At 50.5% G+C, this 22,467-nt stretch overlaps 2 protein-coding genes and 1 long non-coding RNA gene across 6 annotated transcripts; 2 read left to right on the top strand and 1 right to left on the bottom strand.

The window, feature by feature from the left end:
* The first annotated feature begins 230 nt into the window (after positions 1-230).
* C6H10orf95 (chromosome 6 C10orf95 homolog) lies at positions 231-3,817 on the top strand. 3 transcript variants are annotated; one of them, XR_009186107.2, is made up of 3 exons: positions 231-365; positions 696-1,472; positions 2,709-3,817. XR_009186107.2 is itself a non-coding variant. In XM_058298597.2 (2 exons), the coding sequence occupies exons 1-2, from the start codon at positions 259-261 to the stop codon at positions 1,366-1,368; spliced, it is 780 nt and encodes a 259-aa protein (XP_058154580.1). In that variant the 5' UTR covers positions 231-258; the 3' UTR covers positions 1,369-1,803. The 3 variants fall into 3 exon arrangements, 2 of the variants coding, with proteins under 2 accessions (XP_058154580.1, XP_058154581.1); XM_058298597.2 differs by lacking the exon at positions 2,709-3,817 and having other exon boundaries at positions 696-1,803; XM_058298598.2 differs by lacking the exon at positions 2,709-3,817 and having other exon boundaries at positions 255-365; positions 628-1,803.
* Positions 3,818-9,923: 6,106 nt separating this feature from the next.
* On the bottom strand, positions 9,924-13,390 carry LOC101411783 (uncharacterized). Its single transcript, XR_189004.4, has 3 exons — positions 13,310-13,390; positions 11,600-11,729; positions 9,924-11,350 (listed from the first exon to the last, which is right to left on the bottom strand). It is a non-coding gene; the product is annotated as an uncharacterized lncRNA (long non-coding RNA).
* Positions 13,391-15,505: 2,115 nt separating this feature from the next.
* Positions 15,506-22,459, top strand: CUEDC2 (CUE domain containing 2). 2 transcript variants are annotated; one of them, XM_004478859.5, is made up of 9 exons: positions 15,506-15,630; positions 20,481-20,567; positions 20,921-21,064; positions 21,159-21,220; positions 21,294-21,424; positions 21,510-21,692; positions 21,870-21,931; positions 22,017-22,077; positions 22,162-22,459. In XM_004478859.5, the coding sequence occupies exons 2-9, from the start codon at positions 20,494-20,496 to the stop codon at positions 22,306-22,308; spliced, it is 864 nt and encodes a 287-aa protein (XP_004478916.1). In that variant the 5' UTR covers positions 15,506-15,630; positions 20,481-20,493; the 3' UTR covers positions 22,309-22,459. The 2 variants fall into 2 exon arrangements, with proteins under 2 accessions (XP_004478916.1, XP_004478917.1); XM_004478860.5 differs by having other exon boundaries at positions 15,552-15,630; positions 20,484-20,567.
* The last annotated feature ends 8 nt before the right edge of the window (positions 22,460-22,467 follow it).

The raw sequence follows: 22,467 nt of genomic DNA, 5'->3' as shown, positions 1-22,467 counted from the left end.
AGCATAATCCAACCCAGCAGCAAGGGGTCGGAGGCTGAGATGTGGGGAACAAGGAGCTAAGCTGACTAGAAAGGGAGTTGGGAAGTCATCCGTGTATGTTGTGGGGAGAGTTCCTGAACAGACACAGGCCTCAGCCTCTAGGTTGGGGCCAGAGTGAACCGGAAACTCACAGGGATGTGGACATAAGCTGTCTGGATCCTGGCCAGCTCAAGGTGTTTCCCTTTGCCTAGTAACGGGGAGGTGTGGCCCTGTCCGGGCATGGAGGGGAGCAGCTCTACTAGAAAGTGGTGGAGAGGAGCTCCCTTCCGCAACCTTCTGGCTCCCACAAACTCTGGAGACCAGCTTCCCCGGGCTAAAGGGGACAAGTAAGTTGGGAGCTAGCTGGGAAGCGCATGCCAGGGCTGAAAAGGCTTTGGATCCTTATTGCCCCCTGGGAGTGTGGAGTTTAGGCCCAGCCCTGGAACAAAAGGTATGGGGGGCTAGCTGAACACCTGATTTTGAGTTTCCAAAAGCCTTGAGGTACTTCTGCCAGGAACCAGAGGCCTGGTTATCAGCCCCAGGGACTGGTGGTGGTGGTGGTGAAGAAAAAATGTGTCCTCTATCCCCACCCCCCACTCGCCCCCACAGCTCTGGAGAAGGAAGTGGCCCCAGTAAAAATGCCCACCGCCTGAAGTTCAGACCATGTACTCATACAGCTGCCTGCCGCCCGGGGAGGGCCTCTGGCCTCCGCTGCAGCCCCTCACCTACACCTACCTGCCCACCCCTCTGCTGCTGCCTCCCATCCAGAGCTACAACTTCTGCAGCCCGCCCCCTAGCCTGAACGTGGGTGAGTGGGCGGCCCCGCGGGAATACCACCTCTTCTACGGCCCCCGCACGCCCCTGGCGGCCGCGGGGCCCTGGTGGGCCTTCCCCCAGGCCTACGCCGCGGCCCTGCGCCCGCCGTTCCCCGCGGTCGGCTACAGGAGGCCGGCGCCGCAGCCCCCCTCGGCGGAGGGACCCGCCGACGGCGAGAGCGGGGCGCGGTGGCCGGAAGGCGGCAGCCTGCAGGCGGAGCTGCGCTGGGGCCACGTGGAGCGCGCGCTGGGCCCGCGCTTCCCGCTGCCCGACTACGTGCGCCGGGAGCTGCGGCGCGTGTACGGCACGTTCCCGCACACCGACGTGCGCATCACCTACCGCCGCGGCGAGTTCCTGCTGCAGGCCGCGCCGCGCGTGCGCGAGCCCGAGTCCCGCGTGGAAAGGCGCGTGGCGCGCCGGCCCGCCAGCAGCGGCGGCGACTCGGGCGGCCGTGACTCCGGCGACGGCGACAGTAACCCATTCCGGGAAGCCGCGCAGCGCGGCCGCGGGAAGAGAAAGAAAGACCTGGGCTGAGGGCGCCAAATTACATGCCCGCGGCTCCTTCCCTGCGCCTCCCGCCGCCAGCCGGAGAGGCACGGAGAGGCCTTTCCACCTGTGCGCCGGGGCCCAGGGCACCGGTAATTTTGCTTTTTAACGAAGACCCCGACATTGCTCCTCCTTCCGGGATCCCCCGCCGTACGGTGGGGGAAGGGCAAGAAGAGCTCAAATACCGCTCTGGGTGTTCTGTTCCCCTTCCCTTCAGACCGGCTTGGAGGGAGGGCTGGGCGGTTTCTTTCCTCACTCCCTCTTCCTCCTCCTCTTCTTCCCTCAAGAAGCCTGAGCTGCGGTAAGCCCCAGCTCTCCCTTTTTTCCTCTCTTCCCCTCAGCGGAAATTCCCCCACATCCCCTCCCCGAGCTAAGGGCCCATGATCTCCAGACTAATGAAAAGTAAATAAAAGAATGAAGTCAGTTGTACGCCGTGAGATTTTTATGCTTGGTGGTGGAGCGTCCCCCCATTTGTGTAATGGGGAGCGTTGCCTCCCTGCTTGGGGTCCAAGGAAATGGGAGGAAGGGAGGTGACGGTGACGTTAGATGGGCCTCTGGAGAAAGTGTGCCCCCCCCCTTCCCCAGCTCTCCGTCATTGTGCGCGCTGGCCCCGTCCCTGTCCCTGGCCCCGTCCATGTCCCTGTCTCTCCCCCCCCCCCCCCCCCCAGCATTCTTTGGCCTACAGAACCCACCCAGAGACAGGTTCTGAGGACGAAAGGTGTATTGTTGAAGTGTGGTAGGCATGGCTGGGAGAGAGGCCTGAGACCCGGTCTCGGACTGGCTTGGACATTTTCTAATCATGCAATTTTAGACTCTCTAAAACCTCAGTTTGTTCATCAATAAAAGGGCCATAAAACCAACTTAGCATACCTGGAAGATTGATTAGGGCTGAAATTTAGCATGAATGTCACTTCTTGTCTCTCTATTCTCTCAAACGGTCTTTAATTCTTAATAGGCTAAGGTTTGTGATATTCTAGGGGTTTGCTGGAGGGTAAGGCCACACATCCATTTTTTAAAAATTTGGATATTTTTATTTCAATATAATTTGTTTTCATTGTACTATGTAGCCCTAGGAATTCCCCGGTTTGCACTGTTCCAAATGTCCTTTCTTGCCTAGGAAACCGTTTCCTCATAGCCCCAGAATCTGATTGACAATTTGAGCCTTTGTGTTTGCACAATGGTTGAAACGACAATAATTTGTTGTCACATGTTGTCAACAAAGTCTGCAGGACATTGTAAATACAGGTCCTGGAAGGTAGCATTGTTAGGTTACCACAAATTTTGTTCTTCTCTGATATTTGAATTCTGTGCACTTCATATCTTAACAGCCAGCGGTCCCCTGCCCCAGGCAGCATGACTTGACTGCTCTCCCACAGCATTCTGTAAGAAGAGCTCAGTGAACTGTCTTCTACACACAGGCAAGTTCTGGGATGGTGACTCCCACAGGCCACCACCAGATAAAGTGTTCCAGACACACATGCTCCTGACATACATGTGCACTTTGCTTCCTCCTGAACTGGACAGAGGCATCCACACTGGGAGTGCAGGCTGGCTCTGAACCAAGATGGTGAGGGTCTGGGGCACCACGAGATCCTACCATTTCCAAGTGGCTTTTTTCTTGATTCCACAGTCGCCCTGTTTCTGAAACCCTTTGAATGTTTTTGGAGTTTTTTGAAAGATATTTCTGCAAGTTCTAGCTTGTTCAAAACTTCTGTGTGTGTTGGAGGTGTCCTGGAGTCTCTCGTTCTGCCATCTTGATTAGGAGTGTCCAACACATCCAGTTGTAACTATGGGGTCAAACCAGACCACCAGATCTGATGCCCCTGTTGTAGAAAGTTGGCCCCCTGTGAAACCGCTTTTACTGAATTTCCCTTTGCAGCTGGTCAACAGCTGCCTGGATATACAGGTGTTACCAAAGCAGTGGGCCACCTGAGTACACACTGTTGTGTTCATGAGCTTCGTGGAAAGCTCTCTCAAATCTGAGCCTTTAGGAAAGGTGTTTCTCCTGATCAGTGGTTTGCTTTTATCTTTTAAGTACAGGGGTCTCATAACTGATCACGTTTTCCTCTTTGTCCTGGTTTCCAGGGGGCTCAGAGCCTAATTTCCTTAGCATCTTTTACATAAAACCCAGATTCTGAACTGTTACTCCTAGTTTCACCTGACTTTCCTGTTTGTTTGTTTGTTTTTAATTATAAAAAATACAGGCCCTCTCTTTGCCTGGAGGAACCCCTATCCATATCTTGGCTATGTACTTCTTTCCTTTTCTCTTATTTCTCAATAAACGCTTTAAAAATAAATAGAGAAAGGTGGCATATTATGAAGGGTCTGCTGTGTGACCATGGGTGAATTACTTAATGCCCGTGAACATTTTTGTCCATCTACAAATGGGAATGATATTAGGATGCATCTTAAAAGGTTATTGAGAAGATACCATGAAAGCCTGCATATGAAAGTGTTTTGCACAGTGCCTGACATGTACTTGTGCTCAAATGTTAGTGTTTTGTTTTTAAAGTTTTCAGTATATGGGAAACGGACTTGACCCAGTGGTTAGGGCATCCGTCTGCCACATGGGAGGTCCGCGGTTAAAACCCCAGGCTTCCTTGAGCGGTGTGGAGCTGGCCCATGCACAGTGCTGATGCGCGCAAGGAGTGCCCTGCCATGCAGGGGAGCCCCACGCGCAAGGACTGCGCCCCGTAAGGAGAGCCGCCCAGCGCGAAAGAAAGTTCAGCATGCCCAGGAATGGTGCCGCACACACGGAGAGCTGACACAACAAGATGACACAACAAAAAGAAACACAGATTCCCGTGCTGCTGACAACAGAAGTGGACAAATAACACGCAGCAAATAGACACAGAGAACAGACAACTGGGGCAGGGGGTGGGGGGAGAAGGGGAGAGAAATAAATAAATCTTTAAAAAAATAATGATAAAGTTTTCAGTACAGACCTATATAATGTAGGAAGTTAAAAGTCTTCTAAACCTTCCCTGCCAGATGATCACTGGGATCCAATCCATTCTTTTTCCAGTATTTTTTTCCATGCACATAGTATTAATTACGTACAGGGATTGCACTATTGTGCCTGTTGCAGTTTCTACTAATTATACCTTGGGCATAATTTCATGTCAATGTACTTAGAGCAACCTCATGCTTTAACAGCTGCCCTATATTCTTTGGCTTTTGGAAAATTTTAGCTACTAAAAGTCCATCCAGGGGGAAGCGGACTTGGCCCAATGGATAAGGCGACCGCCTATCACATGGGAGGTCCGCGTTCAAACCCCAGACCTCCTTGACCTGTGTGGAGCTGGCCCATGTGCAGTACTGATGCACGCAAGGAGTGCTGTGCCACACAGGGGTGTCCCCCGTGTAGGGGAGCCCCACATGCAAGGAGTGCGCCCCGTAAGGAGAGCTGCCCAGCACGAAAGAAAGTTCAGCCTGCCCAGGAATGGCGCTGCACAAATGGAGAGGTGACACAACAAGATGACACAACAAAAAGAAACACAGATTCCCAGTGCCACTAATAAGGATAGACGCGGTCACAGAAAAACACACAGCGAATGGACACAGAGAGCAGACAACTGGGGGGGTGGAGGGGAGAGAAAGAAATAAAAAATAAACCTTAAAAAAAAAAAAAAGTCCACCCAAGCAAGCAGATTTGGCTCAACTGATAGAGCGTCCACCTACCATATAGGAGGTCCGGGGTTCAAACCCAGGGCCTCCTGGCCTGTAGGTTGCGCTGGCCCACTCGTAGTGCTGATGCAGGAAAGGAGTGCTGTGCTATGCAGGGGTGTCCCCCGTGTAGGGGTGCCCCACGCACAAGAAATGCACCCCGCAAGGAGAGCCAACCTACCTGAAAAAAGCACAGCCTGCCCAAGAGTGGCGCTACATACACAGAGAGCTGACGCAGCAAAATGACAAAACAAAAAGAAATACAGATTCCCAGTACCGCTGACAAGAATGCAAGTGGACACCAAAGAACACACAGTGAATGGACACAGAGAGCAGACAACAGTGGGGGGGAGAGGAAGGGGAGAGAAATTTTTTTAAAAAGTCCATCCAACCCCAGTCTGTCCACTGATAACTTATATTTTTTCCTTTCTTTTTATTCATTTCACATTTTTTGGCAAAGCTGTGAATTCACCTTATTTTATAATTTATCAATCAGTGGGATCAGACTGTTTTTTAGTAACATCCACATCAAAACAGTAGTTTTCTGGGAAAAAGAGATTTGATTCATAAAGGCTGGAAATTTTCTGCTTTCTGATTATGCCCTAATCTGAGAACTAAAAATCCTATGCATGTCAAAAATTAAATTTAAAAAGTCCAACAAATTTCTTGAGTGCCTATTGTTTGCCAGGAACTGTTTGGGCTCTGGGGATACAGTGATGAAGGAGAGAGCATGGCAGTCCTGCCCTCACGGAGTTTATATTTTAGTGAGGAGCCCTGGGGATGGACCCACAAGCAAATAGGTAAAAGGAAGTTGTTATAGTTACTCCAGCAGAAATCAAAGGCTGAGACAGAAAATGGAAGTGGGTAGTCTGGGAAGGCTTCTCTAAGGAGGTGACATTTATGCTGAAATCTAAAGAAAGAGAATAACCTAGCCATGCCAAGAGAAGGGCGAGGAGGAATCTAGGCAGATGGCAAGGATTGAACATTATCTTCATTCACTCAACAGGCATTTGAGAGCTTACAATGTCCTGGGAAGTATTCTAGGCACTGGGCTACAGGAGAAAACAAATAAGTCCCTGCCCTCATGGAGCTTACGTTTCAGAATAGTAGACTGACAACAAGCAAGTAGATGAATATTCAATATTATGACAGAGAATCTAAAGTGATGGGGTGCTGTTTTTAAATTACGATAGTTAGGGAAGGCTCCCTGAAGAGGTGACTCAAGTAGAGGCCCGTATGAAGACCACTGCAAGCCATTTGAATACCTGGGGGAGAAAAGCAGGTACCAAGACCTGCTTTTGGCTGGGGTGTCCCTGTCCTGTGAGCGAGGGGGGACGTTGTAGCAAGTGATGTTAGAGATAAAGCCAAATCCTTTGGGGCCTTAAAGCCAGGTTGAGAATTTGCTGTTTTAGTTTCAGTGGGTGGAGGGTTATGAGCAGAAGAGTAATATGATCAGTTTTTTGTTTGTTTTGTTTTAATTCTGGCTGCTGTACGGAGAAGAGACTGTAGAGAGACCATCCTGGAAGTAGGAGGACCAGTTAGGAGGCTGTTGAAATAATCCGGGCAAGGGAGACAAAGGCTGGGTCTTATTTGGAATTGGTGAGGGTGATGAAAAGATAAATACCCTTGTATATGCATCTTTGGCCATTTATACATGTGTTCAATTTTAGAATCTAAATTCTTAGAATAAAAAATTGAACCATTGAGCAGTGACACCCCAATAACAACAAGCCTAGGTAGTTTCCAGAACTTTGGTTCTAAATACCCATTGTCCACCAAAAGGAACCAGGCCCCTTGTAGAAATATGGCTGATTCCAGAGCTGCTGAAGGGAAAGTACAAGATGAACCTGGAACAGCTTGTGCCAGAAAATAAAGAAGTGCTCAAAAATATCAAAAGGATAAAGGAGTGAGCTTGAAGCGACTTCTACTGGCCAAATCAAGGATAATTTAAGCATCAAAACAAATGATAGGGAAGCAGATGTAGCTCAAGGGTTGAGCACCTGCTTCCCATGTACGAGGTCTTGTTTAATCCCTGGTACCTCCTAAAAAAAAAATGATAGTAACAGATTATAACCCATTGACTAAGAATCCATAAATCCATACTGATAACTAAATAAATAAATAAACATGAAGGGAAATTTCTTCCTTACAGTAGAAGGAATAATGAAATTAGAAAATCCTCATTCCTAACCAGCATAGTAATAATTGATTCAGGTGAGAATCATTAATGGATACTAAAACTAGTATAAAAGTGTGATGAGAAACAGGGCATTTATATGGTTTCAAAGTGTGTTCCAATAATATATTTATTAATTACAAAGGAAAAATAGTAACCTAATTGTAAAGGAGAAAAAACTGGAGGACACCACCTTAACTAAGTGACCTTATCAATAATGGGACAAATTGACATCATGTGCTTTCTGACATGTTAAACTGAGAAAACACAACATCGATTCAGTGGTAATGCATAATTATGAGGAAACATCAGGTAACCCTAAAATGAGGAACAACTCCACTGCCATGTATTGTTCAAAAATGTCAGTATCATGAAAGAAAGGCTGAGAAACAACTTAAGGTCACAGGAGACTGAAGACATGGAAGCTAAATGCAATGCATGATCCTGGGCCAAAGTAAACATTGCGGGGGAATGGAGGCAGCTCAAGCAGTTGAGCGCCTGCTTCCAACATGAGAGGTCCCAACTTTGGTTCCCAGTGCCTCCTAGAAACAAAAAAACAAACAAGAAGCAAACAAACAAACAAAAAAACAACTCGGGGCAGCCGATGTGGCTCAGTGGTTGAGCATTGGCTTCCCGCATATAAGGTCCCAGGTTCAATCCCCAATCCCAGTAACTGAAAAAAAAAAAAATTGCTACGAAAAACATTACTAGGATAATTAGCAAGATTTGAATAAAGGTTATAGATTAGCTAATAGTAGTGCATCTATGTTAAATTTCCCAATTTTGGTAATTGTGCTGCGGTTATATAAAAGAAAGTCCTTGTTCACAGGAAATACACACTGAAAAGTTTAGGGGTAAAGGGGCATCAAATCTGCAGCTTACTCTCAAATGATTCAGAAGAAAAGTATCACATATATATGTATGTGCGTATAGAGAGAATGAAAAAAAGAGATCAAAAAAGCAAATGTGTTATAAGATTAACAATTGGTGACTCTTATGAATGATAAGTATGAGCTTTTTTGCACTATGATGGCAACTTTTCTCTGCATTTGAAATAATTTCCAACTGAAAATAAAAACAATAGTAAAAGGTAAATTGAACCCCTGGGTTAAAAGAATGCACGCTAAAAATGTACTATGAGGGAAATCTATAGACAGAGAGTCAGTTAGTGGTTGCTTAGGGCTGAGGGGTAGGAGTGTTAGCTAAAGGGTACAGGGTTTCTTTTGGAAGTGAAAAAAAGTGTTCTAAAATTGACTTGGTGATGGTTACACATATCTGTGAATATAAAAAATGACTGGAATTTACACTTTAAATGGGTGAATTATATGGTGTGTGAATTAGATCTCAATAAAGCTATTATAAGAACTTTTAAAATGTATTAGCTATCTGTGGTGGCTGAACCACATACCCCAGTTGGACATGCTCTTGTTCTTGCTCTGCATTTTGGTAGGTCAAGATGTTACTTCAGGGAAGTGGATGTGGCTCAAGCAACTGGGCTCCTGTCTACCATATGGGAGGCCCCAGGTTTGATTCCCTGGGCCTCCTGGTGAAGGCAAGCTGTCCCGTGCAGCATAGAGCTGGCAGCCCATGCCGCAGACAGCTGGTGCAGCAAGATGACACAACAAAGGGAGATGCAAAGCAGAGACCGTGAAAGACACAGCAGATCAGGGAGGTGAGGTGGCTCAAGCAATTAAGTGCCTCTCTTGCACACCAGAGGTCCCAGGATTGGTTCCCAGTGCCTCCTAAAGAGAAAGACGAGAAGAAAAAAGACAAGCAGACATGGAAGAACACACAGTGAATGGACAAAGAGAGCAGACAGCGAGCGCAAACAATGGGGGACAGAGGAGATGGTTCTATTAAGGAAAAAAAGGATGTTACTTCAGTTACAGTGTGGCCAACTGAATCAGACTGGGCTTTAATTTGGATTACCGGAATCCTTTATGAACAAAGTGAAAGTGAAACAGAGAAAGAAGTCACATAGAGCAGCAGCCAGAAACTGGAAGTTAACAGATACAGGAAGAGAAGGAAGATACCACCATGTGCATTTCCATGTGATGAAAGAGCCAAGGAACCCCAAAGATTGCTGGCCAGCCTCTGTAACCATGAGCCAGTAAATTCCTGCCATTAGGTCAACATATTGTACAGTATTTGTTTAGCAGCTAAACAAATATAAACAATATCTAGTCACTGGTTTTATTATTTTTTGATCTGGGAGTATTGTCAGCATGCTGGTAAGACTCCTCAAATCTCTTTTTTTTTCCAAGATTTATTTTTTAATTTATTTCTCTAGCCTTCCCTCTCTCCCCCCCTCCACTGTTGTCTGCTCTCTGTGTCCATGCCCTGTGTGTTCTTTGTCCGCTTGTATTCTCGTCAGTGGCACCGGGAATCTGCGTCTCTTTTTGTTGCATCATCTTGCTGTGTCAGCTCTCTGTGTATGTGGTGCCACTCCTGGGCAGGCTGCGCTTCTTTCACGTGGGGTCGTTCTCCTTGAGGGGTGCACTCCTTGTGCGTCGGGTTCCCCTACACAGGGGACACCCCTGCGTGGCACGGCACTCCTTGTGCACATCAGCACTGAGCATGGGCTAGCTCATCACATGGATCAGGAGGCCTTGGGTTTGAACCCTCGACCTCCTATGTGGTAGGCGGATGCTCTATCAGTTGAGCCAAATCTGCTTCCCACTCAAATCATTTTTTTCTCTCAATTCTTTTTTATTTTTAATTAATTAATTCTTAATGTTACATTAAAAAAAATGAGGTCCCCATATACCCCCCACCCCCGTCAAATCATTTTTTTTAAAGATTTATTTTTTAAAATTTATTTCTCCCCCACCCCCCGCATTTGTCTGCTCTCTGTGTTCATTTGCTGCGTGTTCTTCTGTGACCGCTTCTATCCTTATCAGCGGCACCGGGAATCTGTGTCTCCCTTTGTTGCATCATCTTGTTGTGTCAGCTCTCCGTGTGTGCAGCACCATTCCTTGGCAGGCTGCACTTTCTTTCGTGCTGGGTGGCCCTCCCTATGGGGCACACTCCTTGCGTGTGGGGCTCCCCTATATGGGGGACACCCCTGCATGGCAGGGCACTCCTTGCGCACATCAGCACTGCGCAAGGGCCAGCTCCACACGGGTCAAGGAGGCCCGGGGTTTGAACCGCGGACCTCCCATGTGGTAGGCAGACGCCCTAACCGCTGGGCCAAGTCCACTTCCCTCAAATCATTTTTTGAAACAGGGCAGGTTTCAAATAAATCATGAGTCCCACACCAACATGGGGGGCAGGGCTCTCGCTCCTCTTGGGTCTATTCCCTTGAAGACTCTCAACTTCTCCCATCTCTGAGGATCTGCATTATTCATAGACACAAGCTGTATGGCACTTATGTCCTGGAAACGCCTATGGCCTCCAGGCAAATTTACCCCTATTCCCCAGTCCCAGCAAGGGAGGAGTGCTGCTGATTGCCGGCTCTTGGAGGGAGGTGCCACTGCTTAGCTCAGTCTAGCATCCCAGGCACTCCCTGCTCCAGGCCCTGTGGATGTGAGTCCTGCATCCTAGATATAGCCTTCTTTGATCTTTTCGTTGAACTTAACCCTTAGAAGCTCAGAACTCATAAAACACCTGGACTGCCAGGGAGCTTGCTGTTCATCTGGTCCAACCTGCTCAAATTACATTCTGTCTGGAAATCAAGGCTTACCTGAGGTCACACAGCAGGTAAGAGTCCAGGCCTCCCAGCTCCCGGCAGGTCTTAGGCTCCCAAACTCTGATCCTGACAGATCTCCTGGCCTTTACCCCAGTTATACCCCAGTTATCCAAGCCTGGCATCTGGTCTCACCAAGCCCTGACTGACCAAGCCCCATCCCACCCTCAAACCGACCTTACCTTACCTTTGTGTAGCTCACATTCTACTTAGGGGAATATAATAAGAATCATAACAACCACACACAATTACTGAGCACTTACCATTGCCAAGTCCTGCGCTAAAGCCCTTGACAGGGATTATCAACTCATTTTTATTTTATTTTATTTCCATTTTTGAAGGCAAAGAATTTTTGACAAATGGAATGTAGATTGGAATTTTTTTTTTCTGATATTCACCTCTTTCTTGCTTCTTGGGAAACATTTGATCTTATCTTCTAAGCTCTGTTAATTAAATATATTTGACAATTAGTAAACGGAGGCTCATTCAGCGTTAACTCTTTCCAAGATGACAAACCTAGGGTTAACATGCTGAGCTGGAACCCAGACCTCTCCACTGGGCTCATCCCACTGCGGGGGCACCGTCCTCCACCTGCTCAGAGAACCGCCCCCTGACCCGCTGAACCTACACCACTGGTGCCCGCTGCTGGGAGTGAGGTGCATTTGCTGCTTTGCAGGAAGTTACCACCTTACCGTCTTGGTTTTTCTCCCTTCGCTGTCTGAGAGAACCCAGAGCACAGGTATCATTTGTCTGTCCCCCTCAATGCCAGCATCCATTTCTGCCTCCCGAAGCCCCAGGGCGTCCACCCGAGGGCTCTGGGTCCTGTGCAGGGGGCAGATTGACCGCGGTTGGTGCAGAGTCTCCAGGGTGAGCCGTTAGGAGAAAGGCAGACTCAATGGCGAGTGTGCACAGGAGGCAGAAGTGTCCACGTGGGTTAGAAGAGCCTCATTTTTATTTTAGTCTTCTCAAAACCTTGAGGTCCATAGGTATAGTTATTATTCCCATTTACAGATGAGGAAACCAAGGCCCAAGATCACACACGGAGAACCCACCTGAGAAATCTGACTCCGTCTTAGCCTCTAGGCCAAATTGCCTTTTCACAGATAAGACACAATCAACAAAATGCAAGGAACATTTACTGAACAGCTACTCTGTGCAGAACACTGTCGCAGACACTCTGGGGCCCAGCCCCGCAGGAGAGGAGTGTGGCTGATTTGTGGGAGATTGTGTACATCGTTGGGAAGTTGAGAGGGCTTCTTGGAACAGGCATCTGAGAGGGAATTTAAAGGACGTATAGGATTCCAACAGACCGATGGCAAGGAGGTGTCCCAAGAGGATGATGGGGTGGGGGGCATGAGTAAAAGCGTGGAGGCAGGAGCAGGAAGCAGTAGGGCTTCACTGGAGGGCAGGTTATGACTAGGAAGCAAGGAAGACCAGGCTTGAAAGCTACCTGGAGGTCATACTATGGAAAGTTTTAATGGCAGGGGAAGAAGTGTTGAGGGGCCACTGAAAGTCTTTGAGCAGCAGAGTGGCCCAAGACAAAGCTATTAAAAGGTCTGGCCAGTGAGCAGGAGAGCCTGCCCGGGCCGTCGTCTGGAAGAAGCAGAGTCTGACCTGCAGCTTTGATGCTGTCTGCAGCCGGGCACCAGAACTGAGTTCCTAGGGCATTCGCTAGAGCTCACAGCCTATGGAATTCAGTTCTCAGAGCCAGGAGGCCAAAGTTCTCTGAGCCTTGATGCTTCCTTTCCGTCTTGTTTTCCATGAATTTCCCCCCCACTCCCAGGATGAACAAATTGAGACTCAGGACTGGCCAAACAAGGAACCTGGGATCTCAAGATTCCTCCTATCCGAGGGAGAGTCTGTGTTTGGAGCTAAAAAGAGGGACCCAGAACTGGGGAAAGGCTGAGGGATTCCTTAATTTCAATAGGAAATTTGAAATTCCTTAAATTTCAATAGGGAGCTCCTCTAGGGCTGTAGTGGGGATTCCATCTCTCTGGCCCTGGGTGCTGGGTGTCAGTCCCGAGTCATCTCCTGTCCAGATAGGCCCACGGGGGGAGACCAGATGCTGAGCTGGAGCGGCCAGACACTGGGGGTCAGCTGGACACTCACAAAGAAGGGCATTTCTCTGTGGGCTGGGGGGCTTCCTGAGCCAATGGAGATTCCCAAGATCCACTGGAAGGGAAGGCCTGATGTATCTGGGGGAAGGGAAGTAGAGGAGAAAGAGTTCCCTGGAACACACTTTTATTTTCTGGAGCGTTAAGTTGAGGACTGGGGTGTTCTTTGCATTCACAAGACAGAGCTGCAGCTCCGTGTCCCTGGAGAGGGGAAGCTGGCAGGCTCAGGAGCCACCCTACCCCACCCCCACCCCGCCTAAGTCCAGAAAAAAAGGGGTCCGCACTTACCCACGCAGACCCACGCCGTCTTCCCTCTCGTGCTCCTGGGGCTGGATCTGCAATGATACCCTCAGAGAGTGCTCTTTAAATAGGGCCCCTACCCCGCCCCAGCCAACTCCCGCCCCCGCCCCATCCCAGCTCTTCTGAGAAAGAAGGAAGGTGTGGGAGGGCCGGGCACCCTGCCCAGAGAGTCCTTTCTGACCTCAAGCCAGAATGGGGACCCCTTCCCCCCTTCCTCACCTCAGTCTCTGACTGTGCCCCTCCCACCTCTGGGTTCTTTCTCTGCTCTTACTGTCTGAAATATCTGCCCTTTATCCTAATTCAAGACAAGTTCCTCATTCTAAGGCAGGACAGTAGGGAACTGATGGATCAGGGGGAGCGTCCTTTGAGGGGAAGCTCCAAGTTTCTTTGAGGGAATGGGGGGAGAGGAGGCCTCGCTCCACCTTTGTTCACCCTGTATGGCTTCAAGCAGCGCCCAAACAGCTGGAGTCTGTTCCCATCTTGGGACGGGAGAGACTGAGGCCTGAGGGGTCAAACCCAAGCACTTATGGTCCAGCCAGCTGAGGTGACTCAGGCAGCACAGGGATTTGTGCGAGTGTCCTTGTGCCTGTGGTCTTTTCCTCAGCCCACACTTGGTATTCTGGCCCCAGAACCTGACCCCTACTGCACAGAGTTGGGGCCTTCTGGAATATAAGCAGGGAATTGAGGGGCTCCCCATAAGAGGTCCTTCCCATCCTCTTTCCTTGCAAGTTCAGGAGGTTCTTTCTGATATCTAGCTTCATCTGGCTGCCACCCAAGGAATAGGGGAGGGAGGAAGGTACAGCATCAGGGGTGGCTGCAAGGGTCTTGAGCCAGAACTGGGGGCAGCTCAACTGAGGAAACCTGAAAGTTCCCGGAATGGGGGTGGGGGTGGGGGGTGATGAGGAGCGAAGAGTCATCAGTATTGTGCAATGGTGGGGGATGGGGGGGGCTAGTCTGGAGAACTGGCAGAGGTCTGGGGCTGCTGAGGCTGCCCACCAACCCCCTCCTAGAAGCCTGCCTGGCAAGAGTTCAAAGTGCTGTCACCCCACCCCTCGTTAACCCTAGAAGCTCCAGGCTGTCTGCTGCAGTGGTTTTTATGGAGGACATGACGCCAAGTCTCTCTCCACCCCTCCGGGAGCAGCCAACCTTTTGCTCTGTCTGAGGCCAGAGGACCCTGCTGGGGAGGAAGAAGCCTGCCACAAAGAACAGCACTGGAAAGAGAGGAAGCAATGATCTTTTTTCTCCCCATCTTGGCACCGCCTCAGTCCCTAGGAGAGAGGGAAGGATGGAACTTTCTCCCCTGGACTGTGAACTCCCCGAGGGCAGTGACAGCCTGTGGATCCCCAGCACCCTACAAGGGGACTAGCACAGACCAACAGAGACTCAGAAAAGGATCACTGACGTTGATGGTCTAGCTCAGCCGCGAAGGGGACTCTTTCCCTCATAACCCACTGTAGGGTTCCCGGGAAGGGGTGACTGTGGGCTTCCCCACTGGGCAGAGCCGGGAAGCTGAGACAGCAGGAACAGAAAGAGGAAGCTGGGCTTCCCTGGAGTTGAGCTGTTCTGTTCTAGTTGAGCAGCTCTGCTTACTTGGGCAAGGAAGCGCCACGGGTGGCCATAGGCTGCAGGCTGTTTTGGACCCGGGCTCAGGTCGATCCTCACCCTGGGTACCAGCTGCCCACATCCCCAAACCAGGCTCTATGGCCCCAAAACCCAAACCCTGTAACGCAGTCCGGCAAAGGGGGCAGTCGGGGGTGGAGGAAGTCAGCGCCTAGAAGTTGATTGAAAGACAGCCACTGAGGTGAAAGACACAGGGATTTGGGGGGAAACATCAGGTTTGGGGGTGGAGGCCCCCAGTTCCAAACGAGGTGTCACAGGGTCTGTAGAATGGCGGGGGAGACACGAGAACAATAAGGGAAAGAGCCCATTAAGAGCGGAGATCCTGGGGGCGGGGCAGTAAGATAACAGGTGGGGTCGAAATGTTCTCAGCCTCTGGGAGAAGAGAAGCAACAGGGCGGGAATACAGCCCAAGCCTTTCCGACTCCGCCCACAAGCCGGGCCTCAACGCCTAACTTCTCTCTGCCCTCAACAAAAATGGCTACCGCGGGAGCCAGTCCAAAGCCCAGGGACTGCTGGTAATAGGGAAGGAAGACCCGCCCGATTTAGGGCAAACTGCCCTTCTCAAAAATGGCCGCTGCGGCGCCTGTGGAAGGAACCGCTCTGGGCCCCGCCTTTGATCTCGTTGGTGGGACTGGGGGATGAGAGCTGCACCGCGCGGGACAAGTCGCCCGCGGCGCCCGACGGAGCAGGTGATTTCCCCTCCAGCTCCTGGCCCAGGGCTAGGAGAGTCGCGGAAAGCGTTGACCCAGGGTACCCGTCCCGTGTGTTCCCCCATGGTACTCCCCTGAGACCCGCCTGACCCCCTGATTTTCGCCATGGCCTGCATCAGTGCACGTCCCAGCTTGCTGTCCTGCCTCGTCATGTGTGCCTCAGGGCGCAACTGCATCCCTTTACCCTCGGGCCCACTATTCTAGACCTTTGTGGGTACCCCGCTGGCTGGTTTAGAGAGCTCCTGCTTCAGGGGTCGGCCATTATGGCGGCCCCACTTCCTGCCCCCCGCCCCGTACGTTTGTGCTCTCTCCTGACTGGATGCCGGATACCTCAATGCCCTTGGCGCCACTAGGACCTGACTTTGGGAGTCGAGGGAGATTAGTGTCCTCTGGGACAAGCGTCACGGGCCTAGGGACCCAGGAGTAGGGCTCCATAGGGGCTGGGAGAAGCAGCCAAGACCTCCGTGCTAGACCCCTTGCTGCTTCCCCGAGCAACCCAGGATACTTCCCACACTGGTTCCCAGGACTCTTACTCCTCCCACATGACCATATTCTGCTCTCCCTCCACCTCTGAGCACAATCCCCACCCTCAGGAAACAGTATGGTACTGCTTCCTCTAATCTGACTTTGTCCAGTGGGTCTGTATCCAGCATTTGGAGGGTCCAAGCCTGTGGCCCTCCCCGAGCTCTCAGACCAGTGGGGGGAGTGTGGGAGGGGGACGGGAGTTGGGGAAACAGGCATTAAGGGTGGGTGCAGTGAGGATGGGGCAAGCAGGGTTGGCTGCAAGCAAGCAGTGAGCTACGCAGAATGAAAAGGTTTGGAGAGACAGAGGGAAAGACATTCTGAGAGAGAGAATGGTGTGAGCAAGGATTCTGAGGTAGACAGGAGGGCCCGCTAGGGAGATAAGATCAGAATATAGGCCAGGACTGCACCGTTTGTATCATGAGAGGTGGTACAGAGTGAGCACTTTGCAGCCAAACTGCCTGGATGTAAATCTGCCATTTAATTGCAAGTCACTTAACCTCTCAGTACCTTCATTTCTTCCTGGGTAAGATGTGGGTAATATTAATATCTGTATTTTAGGGTTATTTTGAGGTTTAACTAGTTAATATATGTAAAATGCTTAGAACAATGGTGCATTATAAGCAGTAAGTACTATTATTATCATCATCAGAGACATTTAAGTAGGGCTCACAACAGGATGACAGCCATATTTCATGGGTGCCACCAGCCAATGGTCCCTGATTTGGGGTTCCCAGGAAGTAATGGGGTATATATGGGCTACATCCAAAATTTGAAACTCCCTAAGGAATTCATGCTTTTACCCTAGAGAAGGCAGATTGCTCAGACGTGCTACAGCTTAGGAAGTCAGTTGGGTAGACCAAATCTCCCCCAGACAGGGAAAAAGCTGTTAGGGGGAGCCCCTTGGCTGGAAAGAAATGCTAAGGAAGGCTGGGGGAATGTGGAAGGGTAAAGGAGAGATGTGGCAAGCTGTGAAGGCTGGGTAAAAGTTTACACTGCCCAGGAACAAGGTGGGGGTGTGTTCTCTAGGAAAAAGAGCAAAAGCTTGGGGGAGGGGGGAGACATTGTGTTTGGGTACTGTAAGGGGCTTCCCCAAAACAACTCTGGCTCTCAGACCTTGGTTAGAAACCCAGAGGCATCAAACACATTCCTGAGAGGCTTCTTCCCTGGAAACTGGGCTGTCAGGCAGTAGCCATAGGTCTTTGCAAATGTTGCCAGGTAACTAACAGCACCTAGGATTTGAGAGTGATATAACTAAGGGTCCATGTAGGCCTCTGGAGGGACCTGGCCTCCTGGGGGAGATGCATGATGAGGTCTGGTATGCCTGGGCTGAGCAGTTTTGCTTCTCCCCAGGGCGCATGGCTGGGGGATTGGAGCAAGAGGCAAGCTCAAAACCAGGCATCTCCCTGATAGGCTAGGGCTTTTCGGTCCTGCTTTTGTAAATGACCCCGGTGCTGTCACAGCAACTTATTTTCACACAGGGTGGCAGGGAACTGTAATCGTAGATAGTAGCCCTGTCCCAACCCACACAGAGTCTTGATATCACCCCACCTCCCATCTCAAAGTAGCCCCTAGAATATACACTGAACTAGGACACCTGCATTCAAATCTTGACCATCACAGTCAAGATTTGAGACTACAGCAAGTCATTAAACCCTCTGAGCTTCAGTTTCTTCATCTGGGCAGTAACTGTTTACTGAACGCCTACATCATGGTAGACACTGAGTGTACACTGGTGAATAAACTAGGTGTTAATGGAAGAAACTTTAAACATTGCTCAAATAATAATTTAATTATAGCTGTGTAAGGTGCTGCTAAATAAGGGAAAGTGCAGTCTGCAATGAGAGTGTAATTTGGGGTGGGTAGGGGTAAGGGGGCACCAAACAAGTTTTAGAGGGTCAGGAACAGCAACCCTTGAAGAAAATTCTGAACTGAGACCTGAAATGTGAGAAGGAGTTAGGTAGTGAAAGGGTGGAGGTGAAAGGGTGTCTAGGCAGAGGAAACAGTTTTTGCAAAGGCCCCTTGCCAGGAAATAGCTTGAATGCTAGCAAACTAAAAGAAAGCCAGAATGAAGAGGAGTGACCCAGGGAGGGTGCGGTGCATAATGAGAAATAGAGGCAGGGGTAAGGCCTTAAGTGTAGTGAAAAGCCACTAATGGATTGTAAGCAGGAGGATGACATGATTTTTCAATAAAATTCACATGGCTATGGTGTGAAGAGGTTGTTGGGGGGAAAGATGGTAGAGGGGAGATGCATTCAGAAGTGCTTCACAGTAGTTAAGGCAAGAGATGGACCAGTGGAAGTTGAGATGAAGAAAAATGGGTGTGATTGAGAACTAATGGACAGAGCTTGGCAACTGATTGGATGTGGGGAGGACAGAGTGGTGTCGAGGATAACTCGCAGACTCCTGGCATAAATAGCTGGGTGCATGGACATGCATTTATGCATTTACTGAGGACTGGATGAGTAAAGAACTTGAGAGAATGTCAGTTTGGGACATGTAAGATGCCTGGTATGATGCCCACATGGAGATGTCATGGTGGTAGATGGACAAGCCTGTAGCTTAGGGAAAGGGACTGGACAAGAGGACAATCTAAGAATTGGCAACATAGAGTTGGCACATAAAGTGATGGGCCTAGATGAGATCTTCCAGAGAGGGAGAGGCAGCGTGAGAAGCAGGGAGGACCAGCTCTGAGCCAGAGAAACTGCCACTTTTAGAGATCAGAGGAGAGAGGAACAGAGAAGGAACCTGGGAAGAAATGGCCAGAGAAGAAGGGAAACAGGAGAGTGTGATGTTCAGAAACCAAGCCTCATGATGCTGACGGCAAATAGAAGGCAAAACCATAAGATTTTTTTTTTCTTTTAATAAGAAACAAGCAAAATCAGTGAGTTCATATGGTTCAACCTAATAGACCAAAACCTGAAAAAGCAACTGGTGACTTTAGCATGAGACGTTTTGGTGGAGATGTTGAAGCAGAAGCCAGACTGGAGATGGGGAGAAGTGGCTAGATTGGAAATAAATAAGGGAATAGATCTTGACAGGATTTGGTAATTGGATATAGCAGGTAGAGGTGAGAGAGGGAGAAATCACAGGTAATCACCAAGTTTCAGGTTTGGCAGCTGAGTGAATGAATGGTTGTGTCAGTTGATGAAATAGGAGGAGGTACATATTTGGGGGGTGGGCACTGATCAGAGGACATATCATGAGTTTGGGGCACGTGGTATTTAAGGTGCCTCTGAGCTTCTTGAGTGAGATGACAAACAGGTATTTAGGCCTCTGGATCTGGAGCCATTTATTACCACCTACATGCTCCTGCCTCCCAAACACAGGCTTTCGTGAGTCAAAAGCAGGTAGTCAATAAATATTTACTGAGCAACATAAAATAACATTAGGTTGTAGAAAGTGCTATGTAGAAAATGAAGCAGGATAAGGCTTTAGGACTAGAGGGAATATCTATTTTGGATAAGTTAATCATGGAAGGTTTCTCCGCAGAGGTGATATTTGGGCAGAGCCCTGGAGGAAATAAGGGAATAAGCAATGTAGGTATCCGGGGGATATGGGCAGGAAGCAGCTTGCAAGTCTGAGGAACAGCAAGGAGGCTGGTAGGGCAGGAATGGAGTGAGCAAGGGGGGGGAGTGGTATGGATGGAGAGGTAGGCAAGGGCTCAGTTGGTCTTAGGAAGAAGTTGTGAAAGTCCTTTGTAGAGTCCTATGCTGTTGGAAGGGCAGGGATTGGTCAGGAGGAGAGAATTCATTAAAGACTTGCCCTTCCATCTGGGCCCCAAAGCCAGAAAAGCCCCTTTGTGCAGAGGGTGGGTGGCCCGTTCTGGATGGGGGAAAAGCTAGGTTCAGTCCTGAGGCCTGCTCCTTGGGGGGCTGGACAATGGGGCCCCTTGTGATCAGACTTGTGGGCCAGGTGGCCCCCTCGATGGTGGGATTCCACAGCCAGGAGGCATGTGACCCCAAGACCTCGGCTTCTTGCCAAAGGGTCTGGGCCTGCTGTGAGAGGTGGGAGTGAGGAGGGTGGAGGGGTGAGAGTGGGGAATGACAGACTCAACTCAGCCCTTCTCTGGAGAGACAGTTCTCTGTCCTGTCCTCAGACTGGAGGAGGTAAAGAGTGGGGCAGGGAGGGGGACATGGCCCTGCTGGGGGAGTGAGGGAGGGCTGGGGAGCTGGAAGCTAAGGGCAACATCGACAGATGGTTCCACAACAGTCTACGAGGGAGGAGCTGGCCGCCTCCAGGCCGAGTGAAAAGGGTGGGGACAGGGAGAAGAGGGCCTGGCAATCCTCTCTCTTGTTTCCCTTCAGAAGAGGCGAGAGCATGGAGCTGGAGAGGATTGTCAGTGCAGCCCTCCTTGCCTTTGTCCAGACACATCTCCCAGAGGCCGACCTCAGGTAGAGAGGCAGCTCTCCCCCGAGAAGGGTCATGCCAAGGCCAGGGCTGGAGCTGCCAGCCAGTCTTCTAGGCCCTGGCCATTGGAAAGACGGGTGGAAAGGACTCATCCCTGTTTCTGAGGTGGGGGAGGGCTGATCATGATTTGCTGGGGAGGCCTTACCCTTCATCCTGTCCCTGTCATCCTTGTTGGACAGGTGGGAAACAAAAGCTCTGAGAGAGGGTAGGATAATCTCTGGCCTCAAGGGTTGAGGTCTGGCTCATGGTTCCCCTGAAGCCGGGGGCAAGAGTCTTAGGTAGGGGTGCTAGAGGATCCAGTGTCCTACCCAGGTCTTATCCTGTCCCCTCCCTGCAGCGGCTTGGATGAGGTCATCTTCTCCTATGTTCTTGGGGTCCTGGAGGACCTGGGCCCCTCAGGCCTGTCGGAGGAGAACTTTGACATGGAGGCCTTCACTGAGATGATGGAGGCCTATGTGCCTGGCTTCGCCCACATTCCCAGGTGGGGCCTGGCTGGGACCAAGAGGAGCAGGGGGGCTGGCTGGCTGTGTGGGGTGGGCACAGCTATCCCCTCACTACCCTCCTTGTCCTCTCAGGGGCACAATAGGGGACATGATGCAGAAGCTCTCAGGGCAGCTGAGTGATGCCAGGAACAAAGGTGAGTTTGGGAATCTGGGCACTTGGGTAATTCATAATTCTGGCAAACCTGCTGTTGTCTCTACCCCTTTAAGAGAACCTGCAGCCGCAGAGCTCTGGGGTCCAAGAACAGGTGCCCATCTCTTCAGAACCCCTGCAGCGACCTGAAAAGGTCAAAGAAGAGATCAGGTCTTCTCCCACTGTTGCCGGGGAAACCCAAGACAAGGTACTGGTAGAAGAAGGTACGGATGTGGAAGTGAGTGGGTGGGACAGGAGGAAGTTCTGCTTTCTGTCAACATTTGTGCTCACAGGCAACCAGTGCTGAGGAGGAGCTGCTGCCAGGGGTAGATGTGCTCCTGGAGATGTTTCCCACCTGCTCAGTGGGACAGGCCGAGTGGGTGCTGGCTAAAGCTCGGGGGGACTTGGAAGAAGCTGTACAGATGCTGGTAGAGGGGAAGGAAGAGGGGCCCCAAGCCTGGGATAGCCCCAACCAGGTATCCAACCCCATCCCTCCCCATCAGTGCCAGGACTCAGGCCTGGCTCCCTCCTTCCCCCACCATTTGGCCTCAGCTGTATTCCACCTTGGTGCTAAGCCCCCACCCTCTAGCTTGCCCTCACCTGCTTCCCTTGCCTGTGCCTTAGGGCCTAGACCAGGCCTCCCCTCTTTACAGGACCTGCCCAGGCGCCTCAGAGGCCCACAAAAGGATGAGCTGAAGTCCTTCATCCTGCAGAAGTGAGTTGAGGCTGGGCTGGGTTGGGCTGGGGCCCAGAGAGTGTTCTCAGGGAGTCGAGAGCTTCACCCAGCCAGTTTTTGACAGGTACATGATGGTGGATAGCGCAGATGATCAGAAGATTCACCGGCCCATGGCTCCCAGAGAGGTGAGAGGGCTGGGGCTGCTAGGGGTATGGAGTGAGTGGGACAGTCTCCTGGTTTCTGCCACTCACTGCCTGACTACCTGACAGGCCCCCAAGAAGCTGATCCGCTACATTGACAACCAGGTAGTGAGCACCAAAGGGGAACGATTCAAAGACGTCCGCAACCCTGAGGCTGAGGAGATGAAGGCCACGTACATCAACCTCAAGCCAGCCAGAAAGTACCGCTTCCATTGAGGCATGTGCCAGACTCTGCTAGAGGGATGCCGGAGCCCTATACCCCCACACAGAGGCTTCCCTGACTTCTGTGCCCCTTCTCTACTTCTGCACCACAGTGTTATTTCTTGGAGTTGTTCATGGGCACAGTAAAGGTGGCCCGGGGAAGGTGTGAGTGCA

This window comes from Dasypus novemcinctus, chromosome 6 (assembly GCF_030445035.2).
Source record: "Dasypus novemcinctus isolate mDasNov1 chromosome 6, mDasNov1.1.hap2, whole genome shotgun sequence".
NCBI lineage: Eukaryota > Metazoa > Chordata > Mammalia > Cingulata > Dasypodidae > Dasypus > Dasypus novemcinctus.
This window is presented reverse-complemented; position numbering and strand designations above follow the sequence as displayed.

What these genes read in the sequence shown, in the direction of transcription:
- C6H10orf95 (XM_058298597.2), top strand. Translation starts at nt 259, where the DNA reads ATGGAGGGGAGCAGCTCTACTAGAAAGTGGTGGAGAGGAGCTCCCTTC. An exon ending in CCCCGGGCTAAAGGGGACAA is followed by an intron (nt 366 to 695) that starts GTAAGTTGGGAG and finishes GTACTCATACAG; the next exon opens with CTGCCTGCCGCCCGGGGAGG.
- CUEDC2 (XM_004478859.5), top strand. Translation starts at nt 20,494, where the DNA reads ATGGAGCTGGAGAGGATTGTCAGTGCAGCCCTCCTTGCCTTTGTCCAG. An exon ending in GAGTGATGCCAGGAACAAAG is followed by an intron (nt 21,221 to 21,293) that starts GTGAGTTTGGGA and finishes TACCCCTTTAAG; the next exon opens with AGAACCTGCAGCCGCAGAGC. An exon ending in GGCCCATGGCTCCCAGAGAG is followed by an intron (nt 22,078 to 22,161) that starts GTGAGAGGGCTG and finishes ACTACCTGACAG; the next exon opens with GCCCCCAAGAAGCTGATCCG.